At 42.7% G+C, this 15,964-nt stretch overlaps 1 protein-coding gene across 1 annotated transcript in view; it reads left to right on the top strand.

The window, feature by feature from the left end:
• Positions 1-205: 205 nt before the first annotated feature.
• PROM2 (prominin 2) overlaps positions 206-15,964 on the top strand; it is a gene marked incomplete at its 5' end in the record, with an annotated part of 51,464 nt that continues 35,705 nt past the window's right edge. Inside the window, 4 exons of the mRNA XM_081333445.1 lie at positions 206-434; positions 9,875-9,924; positions 10,922-11,124; positions 13,429-13,549. Coding sequence (XP_081189571.1) covers positions 206-434; positions 9,875-9,924; positions 10,922-11,124; positions 13,429-13,549 — 603 coding nt within the window. The remainder of the gene's footprint in view (positions 435-9,874; positions 9,925-10,921; positions 11,125-13,428; positions 13,550-15,964) is intronic.

The raw sequence follows: 15,964 nt of genomic DNA, 5'->3' as shown, positions 1-15,964 counted from the left end.
AGTGCTCTTCTTCTGGCTGTCTTCTCCTGGGCCAGCTAGACTTGGGACCTGGAAGAAGATCTACAGGGCTAGAAAAGGTGGCTCCTCTGGTTGGCCGGAAGGAAGAAAAGGCCTTGCGGTCCCCAGGGTCCTCTCTTGCTAGAGTATCTGGGGACAAGGCCCACGTGTGAAACAAAGCTAGTCTTGGATCCTGCTGGAGTCTGGAATGGGACATGTGGTCCTTGTCCTCCTGGCCTTTGCCTTTGCCCACCGAGATTCGGTCCACTCCCAGCAGTGCTCTGCAGGAGGAAACCCTCTCTTGACCCTCCAGTTTGCCAATGTGGGTGCTGATCAGCACATTCCTGCTCAACACCAAGCTCCAGGACCTCTGGATCCCCTCTATCACCTTGTCCACAATTACCTGGATGTGGTCCAACAGAACCCTTTCCCCACAGGTAAGTCACTCTTCTTCGTGTTGACAAGTCTGGTGCGAGTGCTCTGAATTGGGGGGAAAATGAACATGGTTGTGTGCTCTCAGGAGCAGTTTAACGAGCAGAATTGGGTCAGTGAAGCATTTCATGGCAGGAGATAAGCATTTGCCACCTGCTAGAAATTGGGGATTGCAGATCTAAAAGGCACAAGATCACTGTTCCTTCGCTGCTGGGGAGGTGACAGGGGCCGGAGTGCAGAGAAGAGCGACCAAAGTGATCAGGGCTCTGCAGACCAAATCTTACGATGAGTGCTTAAGGGAACTAGGTATGCCCAGCCTATGGAAGAGAAGGACTAGGGGGGACTCGATGGCTGTCTTCCAGTACTTGAGGGGCTGCCACAGAGAAGAGGGGGTTGACTTATTCTCCAGAGCACCTGAGGGCAGGAGAAGAAGCAGTGGGTGGAAGCTCATTAAAGACAGCTCCCACCTGGAAGTAAGGAGAGATTTCCTGGCAGTGAGGACAATTAATCATTGGAACGGCTTCCTTCCAGAAATTGTGGGTGCTTCACCACTGGAGGTTTTCACGAAGAGATTGGACAGCAATTTGACTGGAATGGTAAAGGGTCTCCTGCCTTAGGTGGGGGTTGTTGGACTAGAAGACCTCCAAAGTCCCTTCCATGATTCTAATAATGTATCCGCAAAGCTTTTGAGAAGCAATTTCTGTGGGCACCTTTTTGATTAATTCCAGTTCATTAACCAATTCCTCCCATGCCTTGGAGAAGAGCATTCTAGACCTATCTCTTCTCCAACTGGTTTTTACATTGCATTATCTTGCTAACTTATAATTTACCAACTAAGCCACATATTCCTGAGTTCATCTGTTGTGCTGAGCTAAAATCTTATACATCACATTAAGACTTGGTGCAATGTGTGAATTCAACCTGAGAATTCTTTATCGGGGTTGTTTCCAAGATTTCCCTCCAAACCCCCAAACTGATATTTGTATTCCCTCAAAATACAAGCATACTGTAGACTTTCATTAGGGGATTCCCCCCCCCCCTAGGATTCAGTGGGAAGGCTTTAACTCATTTAAATGTAGTTAAACTGCCTTCGATCCTACTTCCTAGTGCTTATTAACCAACTTTCACTCCTTGGTTTTGAGACAGGACAGAGTTATGTGTGCAATTATATTCAAGTATATATTACAAATTAATATTGCAAGTACAGTATTTAATGATATATATTTTTTGTCATATGTAAGCTAGCCGTTTCTAATGATAGACTTGGCAAGATAGAAACATGTTATTTAATGAAACATTTTAGAATATTTAAAAATAACATTATGTTCCCAAACAATTTGGGAAATATGTTATACTTGCACATCTAAAAGTTTTGCAACATTTTGTTATGAGGACAGAGCATAAGTTGTTAAATAATTCAGTTTGATATTTTTTTTTGAAGAATTGCGGGAAAGAAAAGTTGTACCTGTATTGTACATTAATATCCATATTATACAAAAACAAATTAGCTAATTACTGTATTTCATTCTCTTTCAATATACCCAACAATATGGGACTGAGGGACCTTGAAAATGGATAGCTCGGAAGCACCACCATAATAAATGATCTAAGGTATTCATTTAACAGGGGTTTTCACTGGCTTTTCAGGATAAAATAAAACCTAGCCAAAGATGCTTTTAAATGCAAATAATTGGCATATGAAAGCAATGAAGTGGGCATGGGTAATCTTTAGAAACTAGAAGGTGTGCCAATCACTGCAATGATGCCACATTGAGGGGTCAAGATTTCTGGGCTCTTCCTAAAGCAATGCTGGTCTCTTACCCCAAGTTTCCAGGGGTGCTGCTATGGTACCCCCACTCTGCCTCATAACTTCTGGAAGGCTTTCTGCAGCCGGAGGAGACCCCAGAAGTGAACTGACCCTGGGATGAGCTGAAGGCAGTCCTTGCTCTCCCTCCACGAGGCAAACAGCATTGCCTCCACAGAGGAAACACCCCTGGAGGTGAAGGAGAGCAACCTATGAGTAAGGTCTCAGTTGGAGGGACCTCTGAGCTCCTCAAAGACGGTAATCTGAGGAGCTGGGCAAGCCGCTCAGGTTGCCCAGCTGTGATAAGTATCTTAGGTAATTAACTGGCAATAATTGCCTTCTGTCACTCCGTCTGATCCTGCTCATTTCCTTATTGCAGCCTTACTTAAGAGTAGAACTTGCACAAGGGCTCCCTGGAGGCTGGGGAGAAGCCCAGCAGCTTACCCCAAACTCCATTGCCTCTTCCACTCACAGTTACAAGAGAAGAGGGTCCTCTCTTTGCTTTTAAAATAGTCTTGTCCCAAAAGAGGGAGCTATCAAGTTTGCTCTTGGGGACTCCTTGGAGATCGCCCTCGCCTTCCTACCACCAAGCTAATCCTTGCCTCCCCTCTCAAACAGGAAACGGAGGAGGAAACATTCACACCGAGATTCTGTGTCAAGTGTGCTTTAATGAAGGGATGGGGAACTGCTGGGGTGGTGGTGGGGGGGTTGGATGCTATTTTTTGGGGGGGTGGGAGGGCAGGACTGCAAGGGACAGGAGAGTAAGGCAAAAGGGATGGGTTTGTATCCTAGATATGGACTGTGTTGTGTACTGGGCTTCTTGCAAGCAGGAGGCGAGACGAGAGAGTTCAAACAGGAACATTGCTTTATTGGATAACAGGAACTGAACTGAAAACCAAGGCTTCTACGCAGCTACTTATACAGCTGGCCACTAGGTGGCAGCCAATAGGTTTGAAGGAACCTATTCCCGCCCCAGAGCCAACCAATGGTCGTCCTGGAGACTGCATGTCTGGGCCACCTGTGACCGTTACACAGACTCCCTGACTAAGCAATCTCAAGCAGCATTCAAAGACACATGGAAACAGTTCAAGTAAAGAGGCCCAATACATTACAGACTGGACCCACTCACACTGGAGTAGAAAATATGAAGATGGCAGCTGCACCTATGCAACCAAATCCCTGACCCTTCATTGTTGCAAATGCCATTGCTACAGAGCAGTAGTTCTCAATCTCAGCATCTTTAAGATGCATAGGCTTCAATTCCCAGAATTCCCCAGCCAGAAAGCTGACTGAGGAATTTAGGGAGTCCTTAGACCTGAAAGCTGCTGAAGTTTGAGAAAGGCTGCTGTAGAGTCATAGATATGAGATGGCAGCCAGGTGAATCATTTAATTAGAAAAAAAACCATAGTACAGTACATTCATTGTGATGCACATAAAAATGGGAGGGCTTCAGCTGCGTAGTGCAGATGTCACATTGGCTTGTTGTTCACCTCTCTGTCTATTGTGGATGCTTTGCCAATTGTTTTTTTTATTAAAAAGTTTTGCAATACATTTTATCTTTAACAAAACAACCCCTCCCCTCCCCCATCCCCCCTTCCCAGCCCAACCCAACCCTCCCCCCTCCCCTTCCCCCCTCCCCGACTTCCCAGAGCTAAATACAAGGTATAAAAGTAAAAAACAATCATAAACTACCATATGCTAACAACAATAAACTATTAAGTCTATCGCACTTTAGCTCTATAAAATGACTACAAGCAATATAAACACATCAATACTTATTCAAATGCTAAATGAAACTTTTTAGTCCCATACTTATTCTGGATGTAATCAATCCATTTTTTCCATTCCAAGATATATCGTTGTTGCGAATGGTCTTTCAAATACGCCGAGATCTTTGCCATTTCCGCCAGGTTAGAAACTTTTAAAGTTCATTCCTCTATAGTCGGCATGCTTTGCCAATTGTTGTGGGGGGAGGACAATGTCATCACCTGCCCCTGTCCAGAGAACCTGAGATGTAATCTCAACAGGTGCAGCGGGCTTGCGCGCAAACATAAAAATGGATAGGGCTTGTATACTGCTCAAAAAATAAATAAAGGGAACACTTAAACAACACAATGTACTGTATTTAATAGTAGGATGTCTTATCTTGTGTTCCCTTTATTTTTTTGAGCAGTATATTTCACGCTGTGGTCACCATCTTGATTTTGTTTGACCGCCTCTCTCCAGACACAAGCAGAGACTCTACCATTCAGCATGGAAATGAACCTCTAGGATCCTTTGCCACATGGAAGCTTTCTTTTTCATTGGATTTCTTTTCTTGTTTGAAAAGTTACTTGAAAAGAGAGCCAAATAAACACCAAAGGAGATCTCCAGAGGCGTGTCGGGACTGGTTGCTCACCCTTCCCTGCTCGTTCTTTCCTCTCCACCTGGAAACCTCTGCAAATATTTAACGCCATCTCTGGTGCCGAAAAGAGAGCATTACTGCACTAGGAGGCAGAGTTACATTCTGACTTTTGCGGCTCCTGGGCACTTCTGTGACCATGGGGCCTCCTTTCCTAAAAATAATAGCATTAAAAGTTATATTTGATAGGATTTTCAATGCAGTGTTTGTATTTTGCAAAGACAAGGAAAGAGGGAATAGGACAATAAACAGCAGATTATATGTACTATGCTGCAACAGTGATCAGTTGTGGCCGATTCCTTATGATTCCTGTTACATATCCTCAAAGTTACTACATTTTAGAATGTAGGCTGCACTTTACAGATTACAAATAAGATCACACGTTGGATGTTCAGATTTTGTATATTTCCTGCCTTTTTCCTGTAATAAAAAGGCATGGTAATAAAATGAAGACTTTTCAAAAGGCATGGAAATAAGGATTCCTTAAATCTATATACTACTACAAATCTGTTTGAGTCTGCTTGATTCAGCGACTGGTAAAATTGGCAGGTAAAATTGATTGAAAGTAGGCACTCAAATGGGCTAACTTTTTTTTATAAGTGTTTTATTCATTTTCTATTATTACAAGTCATAAGCGCTTAGTAAACAATGTGATGTCCGGGTCCATTTGTTATTCAATATTGCATCTTAACTTCTTCAATATAAATCTCTTCAATACTACACAATTCAGTGCTTTTTTCCTGATCCTCTCTTCTTCCCATAGTGTTTTCATTTTCCCAACACTAAGCAAATGCAGTTTTTATTACTATTAATACATACAAAATTAAATACACACATCCTCACCATATTTTTCTAGTGTTATACAAATAACAATAGTATCACTTTATAACCTCTTTTCTGACCAATTTATACTTCAGTTGTATTTTCAATTAAAGTCTCCTTATTAAATTAATATCCTGTTTTTCGAGCTCTTATTTAAATTTAAATTCCCATCAGTATTCAACATATCTTTGTCAGCAATGATTTTCTCAAAATTGGTTACATTTGTGTAGCTAAAAATTTCATTTATACAAGCCATTCTAATATTTTCATATTTCCCATATCAAAAAAGAGGTGCTATCCTAATTATACATTGTATCGTTCTTATTGTAAAAATATATTTATATCTAAGGGTTATCTATTCTTTTAACCATATTCAAACAGATATTTGATCATATAATGCCCCATCTGGTAAGCCAGATCTTCTGCTTTTTGAGTCTAACTCTAGCTTTCTTCCTTTGCCGAATAGCTTTCCAGGCCAAGGTAATTAAATTGCCAAAGAATTCTTCCTCTGTTTTTGTGGATATTGCTTGGAATGGGGAAAACAATTTAAGTAGGGTATTTTTGAGGGGGAATTCTGCCCATTTATATTCACTAAACAAGTCTCACTTTCCTTCTCCTTCAGCTTCTCTTTTCACTTTTTGTCTTCCAATTTCTGGCATTTCCCTTAACAGCTCTATAATCTGTTTTTTTTTTAGAATCTTCCTTTTCCTCAGGTATATTTTGAAGACCTTAAGGGAGAGGGTGCCTTTTCCCTTTCCATTATTGTAACTAAGTCTTGCAGATTTTTATTGGTCTGTGCCAATTTATGTTTCCCTTTTTTATGTCTTCATCTTTGGATCAATTTCCTCTGATTCATCTTCTGTTTGTTCATTCTTTGTGGTCATTTTCTGGGAACTTTCTAGTTGTAAGTTTAAATTAGAGATTTGCTCATTTATGTTATCTAAATTGTTTTTAATCTCATCATAGGTTCTTCTTGCATCTTCTTTATATGAAACAATTGTCTCCTGAACTAATTGTAGCATAGAATACATTTCCTTCTGAAAAATATTTGCTTTTTCTTGAAGCGTCATTCCTGCAGATCCCTGATAAACCTGGCTAGGGGCTTCATATGGGAGTATTGGGTATGTTTTCCTACCACTTTTGGCTAGATATGAAGCATCCATCCCCCCCCCAGATATTCTGTCAAAATTGTTGTGATCCCCAAGTATTAGTCTTGTCTAATACCACCAATTGTAATGTCAATAGAACAAAGTCTCATCTAGTTCTTCTGGTCTTTATATACAGCCTTTATAATCCAATAGGTTCCAGGATATAAGTCCACCACTAAAAGCAAAGTTTTATTAACAGTCCTTCTCCTCAGGCATCCAAAAGATGTCAGTCAGCCAAAGTTTGCAATCTAAAATGTTCAAAGTGTTCAAAATATTCAACCACCCTAAGAACAATCCAAAAGACTCCCCTAGACAAACTTAGCCAGAAGTCAAATTTTTCTTTCTCTCCAAATAGTTCTTAAGATTAAAAGTTAGAGCTCAGTAGATGTTTATAGTCCAAGAAGGTCAGCAAGTTTCAAAACAATTATAGCTCTCATACTGTAGTAAGTATGCCAAAGTATTTTTTTCTGTTGCCAGCTGTTCTCTGTTGAGCTAAGAGTCACCTAACAACAAAGAAGCTAGGTTGTTATGGCTTCTTGCCAAGTCTGCATCAGTCATTGCAGCTGTAGTGCTATACTCGAATCCAACACTAGATGTCAATCAATATCCATTTTCTGACTCTTAAAATAGAAGGTTGATTTCTTCTATTTTACCCCAATATTCTTTCAAAGAGAAAATCTTAACAATTTTCTCAGTTCTCAAATTTTTCAAAACTATAGCTTTATATTAATTTCATTTCAGTATTATATATTTCTGTACCCCATAATAAAAATTAAAATGCCACTTCCATTCCTCTGGAAGGGTGGGGCTGCAATCCCCTTCCTTCTCACGTTTGAAGATTTTTAGCTTCTTGGGAGCCTCGTCCAGTTTCAAACACACTGTTTACGATCTGCTAATTAGTGCTTCTTTCTTCAGTTGTCAGTAGCTGGAGGCTGGCCACAGAGGTGCAGCCAGTCTTTCCCCTGCTAGTTTGGAGGGCTTTCCTCAGATCAAATGGAGCTACCACTCTCTCTCTGTGATCAACGAGGGGCCCCTCCTTCTTCATCGCCTCTCCGGGGCAACTTTAGGCCCTTTCAGGCCCCCAGCAGGGCGAGATTGGGCGCAGAAAGCAGAGCCCTGTCTTTCTGCGTCCATATCACTATGAGACCAAACTGGGCTAACTTAAAGAACTCCAGGACCGCTGACTTTAGGGTGAATGAAATATGGGAATATTTGTCTGCTTCAGGAACATCATGCCTTCAGATTACATTTCCCTGCAACCCACAATGCAAGGGAAGATGGGAAAGCCATATCCCCATCCTTTCCTGCCTCCCTTTGGCCCCAGCACCCAATCACCTGGTAGCAAGGCCCACCACATGAATAGCGATTGGCTGCTTTGGAATCAAGACTGAAATTTGAAATTTCATAATGGTGGTGTACTGTGAGGGAAAGACAAGAGAGTGATTTGGATGTTGGCTTCCCACCATCAAACAGAACCATCTAGTACCGGTAATTTATCTACAGCAATTGGGACAAGAATCTTGGTCATCTTGAGCTAAGTGGTCATTAAGCAAGACATCTACGGGACTGCTTTGCCCAGTGACCACAATCCTGGCACTTTCAGTTGCAGTCGTTAAGTGATTGCATGGGTCTTTAAGTGAGCAGAGGTGCAGGCCCAGAGAGGCAGAGAGAAAAAGATTTTAGCTCTGTGCAGAAAAGATCGCAAATGGTGCTCATCTGATCACAGGGCATTTAACAACCAGCCATAAGTGGGAACAGGCTGCCAAGCATTCAGATCATGATCACATGATGGCAGCTGTGTGTGGGGGGGGGGAGGGGAGTGTAGGTGTGTGTGGCAGCACATTGTTTTACAACATCAACAAGTGTGTTTTAAAAGCCGGAAAGCACCCTTTCCAAGGCCATAATAATTCTGAATGGATGTTGAATGATTGGTTGTAAGATGAGGACTATCTGTACTGCTCCATCTATTGTGACAATAGTGTTTTTAATTCTTGTGTTTAGAATCATAGAATGCTAGGGTTGGAAGGGACCTTGGAGGTCCTCTAGTCCAACCCCCTGTTCAAGGCAGGAATCCTTATACAATCCCAGGCAACTGTTTGTCCAGTCTGTTTTTGAAAACCTTCAGTTATGGAGCACCCACAACTCCAGGAGGCAAGCTGTTCTGCTGATTAATTGCTCTGCCAGAAAATTCCTTCTTAGTTCTAGGTTGGAAGTCTCTTTAATGATCTTCCACCAATACTTTTTTGTTCTGCCCTCAGGTGTTTTGGAGAATAGGTTGATGCCTCCTCTCTATGGCAGCCCCTTAAGTACTGGATGTCTGCTAATGAGTCCCTTGTATTCTTTCTCTTTGATCGGCTAAACCACGGGTCGGCAACTCTGGGCTCTGAAGCCGCATGTGGCTCTTTCAGCCTCCTCCTTCTCTCAGTTTGCAGAGAGAGAGAGAGAATGAGAGAGAGAGAGAGAGGCACTTGCACTTCCCTCTCTCTCTCTCTCTCTCTCTCTCTCTCTCTCTCTCTCTCTCTCTCTCTCTCTCTCTCTCTCTCTCTCTGTAACTCACGCTGTTCTCCGAGAAGCTAACAAGCTTATTGGGTGGGAGAGAGAACTCATGCACAGTAGCCTTTATTTCTTTTTAATTAAACTCTTCAATCAATTTTTCCCCCCTTGTGTGTGTGCGCATGCACACACATGTTTTGCGGCTCCCAGTGTTTTCTTTTCTCTGGGAAATGGGTCCAAGTCACTTTTTGAGTGTTTAAGGTTGCCGACCCCTGGGCTAGGCATACAGACCATCCTCAACCATTCATCAAATGATTTAGCCTCCCGAGCTCTTATCATCTTTGTTTCTCTTCACTGTGCACTTTCTAGGGTCTCAGGATCTTTTTTGGATCGTGGTGACTAGAAAATAAAAAAGATCCTGAGACCCTAGCAAGTGCACAGTGAAGAGAAACAAAGATGATAAGAACTATGGAGGCTAAATCATATGATGAAACCTAAGGAGGGACCCAGCTCCTGGCTGTCGGAATCATGGAATCCTAGGGCTGCAAGGGACACTAGAGGTCTTCTAGTCAACCCCCCTGCTCAAGGCAGGAGTTCTTATACCATCCCATCAAAATCTTTGTCCAGTCTTTTCTTGAAGATCTCCATTGAAGGAACACCCACAACTCTGGGAGATAAGCTGTTTCATCGGTTAATTGCTCTCACTGTCAGGAAATTTCTCCATAGTTCTTTAATATTTCTGCAAAAAAATAAAAATAAAATTGTTTTATTCCACAGAGCTGTTGAAGGATGTCCTGAATGAGCCACCAACTGCTTCAACTTCTCAGGTGAAAAAGTGAGATGTTTCTTCAGGGCTCTGTGTTGGCTGTCACAACTCAGCATCTACAACAATCCTCCCTCGTCTCTCAAAGTGCTGGGTTGCAATTCCCAAAATCCCTGGACAGATGTTTAGAAATTCTGCAAGATAAATGCTCAGCACATCTGGGAATCTCCCTATTTGACTGAGAATTTTATTTGTAGAAAATGTCTTGTTCTTGAGTGCTAGGAAACATATGAATGGGAAATACCTGACAGTATTGATATTGGGTAAGGATTTCGCATTAGTAATGGGTGCACTGGGTAAGCGACAGGAAAAGATTTTGAGGAAAGCGGAATGATTTTTTCTTTAGATTTTTAGATTTATATTTAGATTTTTTTAAAGATTTTTTTTATACAAGATAGTGAACATATCTAATACTTCTTTCTCCTCCTCTTTTTCCCAACTAACAACCCTGTGAGTTGGGTTGAGCTGAGAACTGACCTAAAGTCATCCAGCTGACTTTAAGGCCTAAGGCAGGACTAGAACTCACGGTCTCCTGGTCATTGGCCCAAAGTCACCCAGCTGGCTTTCAAGCCCAAAGTGGGACTTGAACTCATGGTCTCCCAGTTTTCAATCTTAACTACTTAACTTAACTACTACACCAAACCGGCTATTACATTTAAATTAGATAAAGAGATCTTCTGATCATAGTGGTGACTTTAGCCAAGGCTGCTTTTGTTCCTTGGAAGAAGTCATCAGAGAAGGTCTCCGTCTCCTCCTTTCTTGGGCACCAAGGCCTGGAATCAACCCTCAATTCTATTTAATTCTATTTAATACGTTAACAAAATGCAAAGCATCCATGCCTCCTTTTTCTCTATTCAACCCCTTCACGATGGACTGTTTGCAATGAACAAAAGATGGGATGTGATTTTTAGATCCACAGTATTTAATGGGACAGAATGGGGAGAAGAGCAAGATAAATCAGTCTCTGAAGATGATTTGTTTTCATTTCCCTTGCTCCTTAGATTCTTCGATACCAGGCAGGATATGTTGTTTGTGTTGCAATTGCAATTCTCTACTTTGTGATGGTACCCCTGATCGGACTGGGCCTTTGCTGCTTCCAGAAAAACCGGCACTGCGGTGGACGGATCAAGGCCTATCGCCGCTCTCTGCTCTGCCAGCGGAATCTTCTCATGATCTGCCTGCTCCTCACCACTCTCCTCATCCTGTGAGTGAAGGGCTGAGCCAGATCCTTGATGGCGTTTTGTTGTCCCCAAACAGATGCGGGGGCCGGGAAGGACAGGAAGGTGAACCAGTACATGAATCCGACAAAGATGCTGAAGCTGTAAATTCAATGCTAAGAAATGCTGTTCTGAATACAGCGGAGCCAAGCAAAATAGCCATCATGGTCTCAAACCTGGCAACTTTCAGACATGTGGACTTCAGCTCCAAGAATTCCTTAGCCAGCATAAGTAACTCATGCCGGCAAACATACCTAGTACTCCTTTTTCTTCCTATTTTCCCCTCCCAATTTTATTTCTATTTTCCTACCTAGAATAGTCCCACATGGAGATAAATTTAACAAATAAATAAATAACAAATAAACAACAAATCTGTGGGCTGAGAGAGAGAGTAACCAATCCAGGCAATGTTCATGGCTAAGGCAGGACTAAAACTCACTGTCTCCTGCTTTCTAGACCAGCATCTCAATCTTATACTGAAGTTGTAGTCCACATGTCTAAAAGTCATCAAATTTGAGAAACCAGATCTGAGAGGGATCTAAAGGGCAGTGGTTAGAATGCAGTATTGCAGGCTAAATTCTGCTGACTGCCGGGAGTTTGATTCAGCCTTCCATCCTTCTGAGGTCAGTAAAATGAAGACCCAGATTGTTGGGGGCAAGAGGCTTACTCTGTAAGCTGCTTAGAGAGGGCTGTAAACCACTGTGAAGCCGTATATAAGTCTAAGTGCTAGTGCTGTTGCCAGGGCTTTTTTTCTCATAGAACGCTCAGAACGGAGTTCCGGCACCTCTTTTGGATGGAACCTTGTAGGGTAGGCAAGGCGGGTTGTATGACATGTGTGAGTTCCGGCACCTTTTTCTTTTACAAAAAAAGCACTGGCTGTTGCTATCTAGGTGTCCTTAGTGGATAACCACTTAAGTATGAGCCTTTTTGTACCTGCCGAAAAAGCCAATGCAGCCCTAGGCTGCATCAACAGAGAGATAGAAACAAGATCATGTGATGTGTTAATCTTGATAGTTAGGCCACATTTGGAAAACTCTGTTCAGTTTTGGTCTCCACAATAGAAAAAAAAATGCTGAGACCCTAGAAAGAGTGCAGAGAAGAGCAACAAAAATGATCAGGGGTCTGGAGGCTGAAACATATGAGGAACGGTTGCTGGAATTGGGCATGTCTAGTCTAATGAAGAGAAGGACGAGGGATGACATGATAGCAGTTCCAATATTTCAGGGGCTGCCACAAAGAAGAAGGGGACAACCTATTTTCCTGAAGGCAATGAATGGAAACTAATCAAGGAGAGAAGCAACCTAGAACTAAGGAGAAATTTCCTGACAGTTAGAACTGTTAATCAGTGGAACAGCTTGTCTTCCAGAGTTGTGGGTGAGCCATCACTGGAGGTTTTCAGAAATAGACAAGACCAATGGTCCTCAACCTATGGTCCACAGATCCCCGGGGGGCCCATGATGTTGTCACAGGGAGGTCTGTGAAGGCTTGAAGAAATATTATGATTTAAATCTTGATTTATGTCTTGTGGGTCCATGGCCACAAAAGGTATTTAAAGGGGTCTGTGGTGAAGAAAAGGTTGAGAACTACTGGACTAGACAACTATTTGTCCATGATGGAATGAGGCCTCCTGTCTTGGGCAGGAGCTTGGACTAGAAGACCTCCAAGGTCCCCTCCAGCCCTAGAATGCTTTGACTCTAAGCAATGGTGGATGTATTCAACCTAGTCATGGTCACAGGATCCCAACTTGGACTTACAGCTCCAGAGTCCTTAAGCTTCAAATTGGCAGCCTATCAGTTCTCACTCTTTGCAACTTTGCTTGATGGCAACCTCTGTCTTTAGGGGCTGCAGGTCAAAGACTGGAGCTACAGAGTTTCAAAGACTAAACCGGGTTTGGTCTGATCTGAATCGAAGTTCAGATTTTCCTTTTTTGGAACTTTCAGGTGTAGGTGTTATGGCCTTCTGAAGACCAAGAGTGCCATGTAAGCACGTGTCTATCACCTGCTTAAGAAACCAAGATGGTTTAAAAATACCCCCTACCCCAAAAGCAAAATATGTACATATGTTAAAAATACAGTATGGATAACGATGCCAATTGCGCACCCCTGTCCTAGAGCATCTCTGATAGATGGCCAACCGGCCTCTGTTTATAGACCTGTGACTCTGGGCCCGTGGTTTAATGGCTGCACCAGTTTCCAGGCAAGAGAATTTAGAGGAGTACCTAGTCTTGATTTTCTTCTCCTAAGTAAAACCAGTCCTCTATTTTCTGCAATGTCTGTGCCATTTTCCATCAGGGGGTGCGTTATCTGTGCTTTTGCTGCCAACCAGAAGGTAAAAGAGGAAGTGGACCCTGGTGCCCGCGATGCACTCAACACCCTGAGGACATTGAGGAACCATCTGAACGGGATTCCTCAAGTGAGTTGACTCTGAAAAAACCCAGAGGAGCAATCTGTTCAAAGACATAGCACATCATTTCCACTTCGTTCTAAATATTTCGGCATGAGGCAATTCAGGGCTTTGGCGCTGTGTTCATTCCACGTGGTTGAGCAGGTGAAATTTGACTGGAAGGCATGAGGTTGGGGAAAGGGCCACGGAGTGAGGCCAGCAGGAACATTTTTTTTAATCTGGAGTGAAAAAAGGACACTATTTGGGAAGGAGAAACCATGGAAGCCCATGCTAATTGAGAGGATGTTTGAAAAGAATGTTTTTACCCATTACTAAATTGTAATGGAAGTATTAAATTTTAGTTGGGCTTTATAAAGTTATCTTTAGAATATGGATGGTCAACACCAGTTGTAAAAAAAAAATCTACAAGTGGTCATTAAAATTGTGCATTTCTAGTTTGGCTCCAATATTTAACCTGGAAACAGAGGCTTTGCCAGGAATGAGCTTTGGTGGAGCAGTGGGCTAATGCCTCCTTAAGTAACACCAGCTGCCTGCAATTAGTGCAGGTTCGCATCCCACCAGGCTGAAGGTTGACTCAGTTTTCCATCCTTCTGAGGTAGGTAAAATGAGGACCCAAATTGTTGGGGGCAATTAAGCTGACTTTGTAATAATGCCGTTTGGGGTGTGTGTGAAAGCCCTAATAAGCAGGCATATACATAGAATGAAGGCTACTGCTAAGCTTGTAAGCCGCCCTGACTCTTCGGAGAAGGGCGGGATATAAATGGAATTAAAAAAATAAATAAAAAAAAATTCAAGATGTCAGCTCTAGTGTGCAGCGCAATGTGACTCTGGGTTTGTAAAAAAGAGGTGCAGCTTCAGTTGTGTACAGGTAGTCCTTGACCTGCAACCACAACTGAGCCCCAAATTTCTGTTGCTTAAGCGAGACAGTTGTTGAGTTTTGACCCATTTTGTGACCTTTCTTGCAACAATTGTTAAGTGAATCACTGCAGTTGTTAACTTAGTAACACGGTTCTTGAGTGAATCTGACTTCCCCGTCGACTTTGCTTGCTTCAATGTTCATAAGTGTGAAAAACAGTCATAAATCATATTTTTCAGTGCTGTTGTACCTTTGTAAAAAGGTAAAGGTAAAGGTTCCCCCGCACTTGTAGAGTAGTTGCATCTGACATTTTGACTTTTTTGACTCAGCCCCATATGCTTTGCTGATGACACCAATTGATTCAGGTTGGTTAAATTAGGAAAGAGTAAAAGTTATCTAAAATATTCTCTGGAATCAGGAGTCTGTACTAACTGAAGCATGTTTTGCATGTAAAGTCAATCATTCTGATCCCATATAGAGGAAGTCTTTGAATTATGACCACAATTGAGCCGAAAAGTTCTGTTACTAAGCAAGACAGTTATTAAATGAATTTTGCCCCATTTGACGAGCTTTCTTGCCAGAGTGATTAAGTGAATCACTACAGTTGTTAATTTAGTAACCCGGTTGTTAAGTTGTTGACTTTGCTTGTCAGCAGGTCCCAAAAGACAATCACATGACCCTGGGACACTGCAGCCGTCATAAATAAGAACCAGTTGCCAAGCATCCAATTTTGATCAGGTGCCTGGGTGATGCTGCAACGGTTGTGTGAAAGCTGGGCCTAAGTCACTTTTTCAGTGCCGTTGTAACTTCAGATGGTCACTAAATGGATGGTTGTAAGTCGAGGTCTACCTGTATGCTGTACCTGATGGAAAACCATTAGGAATTGTGAAATTATTGACCAGGTGTGATGTCACTTTGCAAAAAGGAAGATCCAGGAAAGGACTCAGTGGCTATTCACATCAGGCAACTGCCAGCCCTCCAGGCAAACCATCCCAGTGCTGAAAGGATGGGGGTGGGGTGGGGGTGGGGCAACTCCTGTGGCCAAAAAAAGTCAAGATGGTGGCTTTTCTCATCGCATAAAAAAACTGGCAGAGCTTTGACAGCCACTGCAAATTTGATGGCCAGGCGTTTCTGATATCTTTGAGAAAACCCATTTCTCGATCATTCTAAGTTTGGGGACCCAGAAGGGAAGCTTTTTTGTGCTACAGAGCTTCAGTGCTGTGTCTGAGCATTTCCCTCAGCACTTATTCCCAGCGTCACACCGTCACCATGGCAACACCTTCGCTTGGCCCTGTTTTCCAGGCTGCAAACCCCTGGCAGCTGCAAAGCAGGGCGGGCTGGGGGGGGGTCAGAACTGAGCCTCATTATGCCGACAGCCCTTTCATTTTCTGCTGCAAGAGTTTTGTTGCACAAAGGGAGGCTTTGAGAGGGGGAGAATGGGGCGTTCTCTTCCTCAAAGTCAGGATATGCTGCCTCTGGGGGAGGAAACAGGGCCAACCTCACAGGCCCTACAGCTCCCATTCTATCTCCCAGTCCCCCATGTGAAAATAACTGGGGTGGCAAGGCTG

The sequence above is a fragment of the Vipera berus genome (genome assembly GCF_964194415.1).
Source record: "Vipera berus genome assembly, chromosome: 8".
NCBI classification, from domain to species: Eukaryota; Metazoa; Chordata; class Lepidosauria; order Squamata; family Viperidae; genus Vipera; species Vipera berus.
The sequence above is the reverse complement of the archived record's forward strand: the minus strand, read 5'-3'. Positions and strand labels throughout refer to the sequence as shown.